At 46.1% G+C, this 7,503-nt stretch overlaps 1 protein-coding gene across 1 annotated transcript; it reads right to left on the bottom strand.

Annotated features, from left to right (window-relative positions):
• Positions 1–2,429: 2,429 nt before the first annotated feature.
• Positions 2,430–7,218, bottom strand: LOC106819855 (the record flags this gene model as incomplete). The annotated part of the gene is made up of 4 exons (XM_014824428.1): positions 7,175–7,218; positions 5,596–6,066; positions 3,981–4,136; positions 2,430–2,540 (listed from the first exon to the last, which is right to left on the bottom strand). Coding segments are annotated over exons 2-4 (431 nt in total), but the record flags the coding sequence as incomplete, so codon positions are not given.
• Between the last annotated feature and the right edge of the window lie 285 nt (positions 7,219–7,503).

Consider the following 7,503-nt stretch of genomic DNA (forward strand, 5'->3'; position numbering starts at 1 on the left):
AAGATAGAATCAGATTCATGTGTTAGATATAATATGTATTCACATACACGCGCGCGGAGTGAGAGAGAAGATAGAGATGTGTTAGATATAATATGCATTCACATACACGCGCGCGGAGTGAGAGAGAAGATAGATTCATGTGTTAGATATAATATGCATTCACATACACGCGCGCGGAGTAAGAGAGAAGATAGATTCATGTGTTAGATATAATATGTATTCACATACACGCGCGCGGAGTGAGAGAGAAGATAGATTCATGTGTTAGATATAATATGCATTCACATACACGCGCGCGGAGTGAGAGAGAAGATAGATATGTATTAGATATATGTATTCTCATACACGCGCGCGGAGTGAGAGAGAAGATAGATATGTGTTAGATATATGCATTCACACAGACTTGTGGGGAGAACAAAAGGTAAAGACGTATAAGTATCAATGTAGAGAAGTATGTGATAGATACAGCAGGTAGGCAACGAGAAGGTTTATTGCGGGAGCGTGAATATTCAACGTTGTAATAATTCATCAAATAAGTTCATTCGGTTGGTAGACTAGTATATATAACAGGGTTAATTTTTACGGTAGAGTAAAAATTAACCGTGGTGATAATTAATTGAGTTATTCATAATTATTTTTTCATTTTTAATAAATTAACAATAATCAATCTAATTTTAATCAATTCAATTAATATGAATGAATTAATTTGAAGAAATGAAATTTTATGAATTAAAATTTATTCATTTAAAAGTAAGCAAGTAATATTAATTAATCATATGTAACACATATATATATATATATATATACATAATAAATCTCCTACACCACGTAAAGAAATTCCAGTGAAATGAAGCGTATTAAGGATTAGTGTAGTACAAGACATCGATGTCAGAGATTTCAAATAGTTATGAGTGACTATTATCAAAAGAAAATCTCAAAATATCTACACGACAATTTAAAAGCGCTGAAGCATTTATGTGGTGATAAATTCAGTTCAAACAATATGACATTATTAATGCATGACGTCATAACCATTTACGATATATTCGACGACGCGCCCCCTGGAGGGAAACGCGATGCGAGGCGGACAGTCGGCGCGGGAACACGGCCGCCCCATGGCGGCAAACATTCAACAACGGCTGTCGATTTCATTTCTCGTTACCGGCGCCGGCAAGAGTAGACGGAAACTCTCGCAACCCCATCTATCTGCGCATACATCCGCTAAACAGCAATCTATGTCTGTGATTGTCAACCACGTTCTTTCATCTCGTTCTCGCTAACGACTTCTCGTAGCGACAAACAAATTACTGAGAGAGAGAGAGACACACACAGAGAGAGACACACACACACAGAGCGAGAGAGAGACATAGAGAGAGAGAGAGAGAGAGAGAGAGAGAGAGAGAGACGACGAGAGACAGATAGAGAGAAGCGACGCGAGAGAGAGCAGCTAGCACTATAGAAGATAGAATGGGTGGATAGATAGATGATAGATAGTAGATTAGAAGATTCAGATAGATTAGATAGATAGATAGATAGATAGAATAGATAGATAGTAGATAGATTAGTATAGATAGTATAGATAGATAGGATAGATGGGATGGATGGATGGAATGGATGGATGGATGATGGATGGATGATAGATAGATAGATAGATAGATAGATACATAGATGATGAATTAATAGAATAGATAGATAGAAGATAGATAGATAAGATAGATAGATAGACTAGATATAGATTAGATAGATAGATAGATAGATAGATAGATAGATCGACGACAGCGACAGACATAAATAGACAGACAGACAGACAGACAGAGAAGAGAGAACGGACATTAGAAAATCAGGAAAGAGAGAGACATTAGCCGGGTTAGCGGTTAACGTCTGGCCGTTAGTTCGTTAGAGTCGGAAATGACGCCGGAACACGCAGCGACGCCACGCCGAGCTATCCACACAAGTGTCTAATTCAGGAGATAGTGTTAGTGGATTGTTGTTATATAGCGTGGTAGTCAGCGTAGCGCAAACCGAATGTAAGGACCAGTAAAACCCAGCTATTGTATGGCGCAGTGCAAGTAATATTGAAAGAGAGAGGAGAGCGAGAGCGAGAGAGAGAGAGAGATGAGGAGAGAAGAGAGAGATGAGTAGAGACAAGAGAGAAAAGAGAAGAGAGAGAAGAGAGAGAGAGAGAGAGAGAGAGAGAGAGAGCGCGAGAGAGGGATCGAAAGAGCGAGAGGGAGAGGAAAGAGAGAGAGAGTGAGTCAGAGATAGAGAGATAGAGAGAGTGAGAGAGAGAGAGAGAGAGAGAGAGAGAGAGAGAGAGAGAGAGAGAGTGAGAGAGAGCGCGCGCGCGAGATAGAGTGATATCCAACCAGCCACCACCAGCCGCCACCGACAAGTACCCGCGCCGTCGACAGATGGCGCTGGCGTCATACCTCCTGGTGATCAAGTCGTCTAGGTTCGGTTCGGTGTTGGCGCGCGGCATCGGCGGCTTTGACGCCTCTGTCTTCGGTGCTTGACCTGCTATTGGCTTACCCATCGCCAACCTGAACGATTCGTGTGCGATTTAGCGGGGGTGAAAGCGGACGGAGTAACCGCGTGGACGGAGGGACGTCGGTGGCTTCCCCGCAGACAGGCGGCTGTTACTTTACTTGTCATCACCCCCACTGCAGGGGTTAATTTATTGCTTTTGTGTGTCGGTAATAGAAGACAATTCTACGTATTTATTATTATTATCGTTATTATTTTGTTTGTTATAATCTTTCATTCACGGAATTTATTCATAGTTTTTTTTGGGAAATTAATGATTCTGTTTTGCAAATAATACAAATTGGTGGAACGATTCTGAGTATTCGACTTCATTACATTGATATAATTACGCGATTTTATGCATTCGTTTTTTTAAATGGATTTGATTATGCGATTTTGCGAATCGATTTCTTCTAAATGGATTTAATCACGCGAAATGTAGTATTCATTTTTTACACTGATTTAAGTCTTCGATGCCGAAAATGCCAGCACAGACATAGCGATCTAATGATTGTATTTACTTTCTGCGTCCGACTGGACTATTTATCCTCAGCCATAATTGACAGGGGAAATGAAATCGATACGTGAAAACTGCCAGAGTTATGAGGAATATTTTCTTCCTCATAATTTCATCAAGTTTCTGTATGTTCTGTTCGTTCATGTATCGTGTTCTTCGCTTATCGAGAAAAGGTTTCATTAATTCTACTGATGGGTTTTTATCAGCTGTATACTATATATCTTTTACGGTGATAAACTGTCTAGGTCGGGAGAGCCATGGGACGCTGATAGCCGGTGAGTGCCGTATTAACTTTAACGCTGGAGGGATAATGTTTCGTCATCAACACGGTGGTATGTGTGTGCGTGCGTGTGTGTGTGCGTGTGTGTGTGTGCGTGTGTGTGTTTGTGTGTGTGTGTGCGTGTGTGTGTTTGTGTGTGAGTATGTGTGTGTGTGTGTGTGTGTGTGTGGTGTCCGTGTCGCGGTGCGTGCGTGCGTGTGTGCGGTGTGCGTGTGTGATGTGTGATTGTGGTGTGTTGTGTGTGTGTGTGTGTGTGTGTGTGTGCGTGTGTGTGTGTGTGTGGTGTGTGTGGCGTGTGTGTGTGTGTGTGTGTGTGTTATGATTGTGTGTGTGTGTGTGTATGTTGTGTGTTATGTAGTGTGTGTGTGTGTGTGTGTGTGTGTGTGTGTGTGGTGTATGATGTGTGTGTGTATATTTGTGTGTGTGGTGTTGTATGTTTGTGTGTGTGTGTGTCGTTGTGTGGGTGTGTGTGTGTGTATGTGTGTGCGGTGTGTTGTTATATACGTTGTGTGTGTGGCCTACGCGCGGTATGTTGCGTCGTACTTGCTCACGTTTACTGTATGTGCAGGAGTGTTCGTACACCACGTACGACACGCACGCACGTCACGCACGCACGCACGCACGCACACGATGCACGCCCGCAGACCACGCTCGCGTTACCTTCCCATTTCCTGGACTCCAGCTCTCGCTCCTGGGTTGCTGTTAAACGTCGCTGTGGTGTTCTCTTGTTTCTTCAGCTTGTTCAAACCCTTCCAGAATGAGCGGCTTGTGTTCCGCCCTTGCGTTTCTGCTGGTACATGCGCGGAGTTGCTAAAGCTGGAGACAAGATTAACATAATATATATATATATATGATATATATAATAGAGAGAGACGAGCAGAGTAGAGGAGAAAGAAGAGAGAGAGAGATAGAGAGAGAGAGGAGGAGAGAGAGAGGAAGAGAGAGAGAGTAAAATGAGAGGAAGAAGAGAACAGAGAGAGCGAGAGAGAAATATGCGTTATACTGATCGCACAGCTGTGATGCTTCAGTACACGCTGTACGCACAACCACACCACACCAGACCACACGCACACACCACACACGCACACACAGCACACACACGCACACACACCACACCACACACACACACAGACCACACACACACACATCCACACACAACCTACACCGCACAACACACACACACACACCCACGCCACGAACGCATTGCACGCACACACACACGCAGCCGCAGTACATACACACACGCACACTCACTCACACACATACCCGCACAGCACACACACACACACACACACACAACAGCCACACACACACACACACACGGCATACACACACACACCACGCCACACAGACCACAATTACACATTCACACACATTCGATCACGCAAACATACACACACATCTCACTCACATCCATACGCACGGCAGCACACACACACACAACACACGACAAACACACACACACCACAATCACAGACACACGCACACACCACACACACACACAGCACACAGCACAAAGGGCTACAGCACTCTCACTCAGCGCACGCACAAAACAAACTTGGGAAGCATGAGATATTGCGATAAAATCTCAGATTAGCATCGTCATTAAGCTGGGCAAACAGAATTAGACAGGTTTACACGGTTTACGTAAATAAATTCATCATAAAATAAATCCACTCTCATATAAATCATGAAATTCGATTAACTTATTTCGATAGACAAACAAAGATAGATAGATACATGCAAATAAGCTCACACGCAACTCGTGATCGCACGCAGGGCACGCAAATGCCAGATGCATAAATTCAGATAAAAACGCAATAAACAAACAAAACACACATGTAAACAACTAAGTAAAACAAAACAAACAAACAAACAAGCAAACGAAAACATGCAAATATACTCTCACTCACACGCTCTCTCGCGCACATACCTCCCACTTTCCTGTACCCACACCCACACCCTACAACCACACTTTACATCCTCCCCCCCCCCTCCACCACACAGCCACCCTCAAATTACACCCTCCCCTACTCCTGCTATCCATCTTCCTTCCCCGCTCGCCGCCTCCCCTCCCCCTTCCCGCACGCGCGCGCTATCTACATAATAGATAATAACAGATACATAATTCAGATACAAACACAATCAACAAACAAACAAACAAACACCAAAGTAAACAGCAAACAAACACATGCTAATATGTTTATAATACAAGCTATACAATATACATAAATCATAACACGCTCCCCCCCCGCGCGCCCGCAGCGCCACCTACTTCTGTCCGCCCAGCCGCACGGGGTCGCCTCGAGCGTCCTCGTAACTTCCGCCCCCGGATGACGTCACGTGCGGCTTGCTTCCGCCGGCGTGCGAACTGCCGATGTGACATCTCACGTGCTTCGAAGTCGCGAACGCACTTCGATTGTTTTTCTCCGGATGCATGAGATGATGAACATCTTCGGCGCGAACATCAACGCCAGACACACGATGGCGCTCAAACTGATGCACAGACACAGCGTCAGCACCTTGAAATCGCTGCCGAAGTACAGCGGCACCCACGCCAGCCAGATAATGCAACTCGAGTACATGCAGAAGCCGATGTACTTCGCCTCGTTGAAGTTCCCTGGAACGTTGCGCGTCTTCACGGCGTATATCGTGCACATGACTATCAGCAGAAGGTCGAATCCTAGCGGAGCTACGACGCCCAGGGTAGATGTGTTGCAGACGAGACGGACCTCGCCTGCGGATATGGCGTTCACGTAACCAGCCACCCGATCCGGGGTCCATTCACTCGTCATCAATCTCACGCAATTTGATCGCCTAAACCTCTACTTGCCCACGATGAGCCATGTTATTCATAACCTAGATTGGAGCACAGTAAAAGAAAGATACACGTTAGTAGCACGATGAGGAGGAGAAGACAGGAGAGGAGAGCAAGGAAGGATAGAGAGCTACGGAGTCCGGGTTCCAGTACTCGCCATGATGACGATGATTGGCTAACGTCATCTCCCTCGACGAGCCATGTATCAGCAAACCTGAGGTACAGTACTTCCACGAGCAGAGAATAAGTTAGGGACCGAAGATGAGGAAGAGGAGGCAGTACGAAACTAAACCTCACCGTAGCGCTCCGCGGAGTGCTAGCTCTTCTAGCTTTTACCGCCTATGGTTCTCTCGTCCACTGCACGCATACAGGAGGCAGGAGCGCGGAACGCGAAGTAAAAAAACGCAGCAGAGAAGGTACGGTCTCACATTATGTCCGAGTCCTCGGGCTTCCATGATCTCGCCCAGAGCACGATGATCGCGCTAACTCTATCTCGCCCTCACTCTCGATGAGCCATGTATCACACTACCTGACGGTAGCAGAGAGAGATAAGTCTTAAAGAGATGAGTCGTCACGAGGAGGAAGAGGAGGAGCGACAGAACGGGTAAGGCAAAGATACTGGCAGTCAGCGCGGGGTTCACATGTACTTCGCCCGTGACGATGATGCCTCAAATCCTATCAAAAGCTTCGCCCACGAGCAGTCCAAATGTATCACAAATCTCTAGGTTGCTCATCTAGCCTCTGGTTTATTACCTGCATGTCAGCATAAGAGAGATACTGTAGCTTAGAGAGAGTGAAGAGGGCGAGGGCAGTTGAGAGAGGAGGAGAGGCAGGAGGCGAAGGAGTATAGAGAAACGGTAAAGGACGAGAACGAGTCCGGGGGTTCCATTACTGCCATGGTGACGATGATGGCTAACTCTACTCCCACGATGAGCCATGTTATCACAACCTGATGGTAGCAGAGAGAGATAAGTTAGAGGAGTAGGCAGAGAGGAGCGAGAGAAGAAGTGAGGAGGAGGAGGAGGATAGAGAGGAAGGTAGGAGAGTATGGAGTCCGGGGGTTCCATACTGCCATGGTGACGATGAGCTAACNGTGTGTGTGTGCGCGCGTGTCGCGTGTGTGTGTGTGTGTGTGTGTGTGTGTGTGTGCGTGTGCGTGTGTATGTGTGTGTGTGTTTGTGCGTGCGTGCGTGCGTGCGTGCGCGCGTGTTCGTGCGTTTGCGTTTGCGTTTGCGTGTGCGTGCGTGCGTGCGTGAGTGCGTGCGTGCGTGCGTACGTGCGTGCGTGCGTGCATGCGCCTGTGTACGTACGTGGGAATATATAGGCAACGGTGAACGCATTGCATGCTATTTTCGTCGTACTTCG

Source organism: Priapulus caudatus, unplaced genomic scaffold (assembly GCF_000485595.1).
Source record: "Priapulus caudatus unplaced genomic scaffold, Priapulus_caudatus-5.0.1 Scaffold4804, whole genome shotgun sequence".
Lineage (NCBI taxonomy): Eukaryota > Metazoa > Priapulida > Priapulimorpha > Priapulimorphida > Priapulidae > Priapulus > Priapulus caudatus.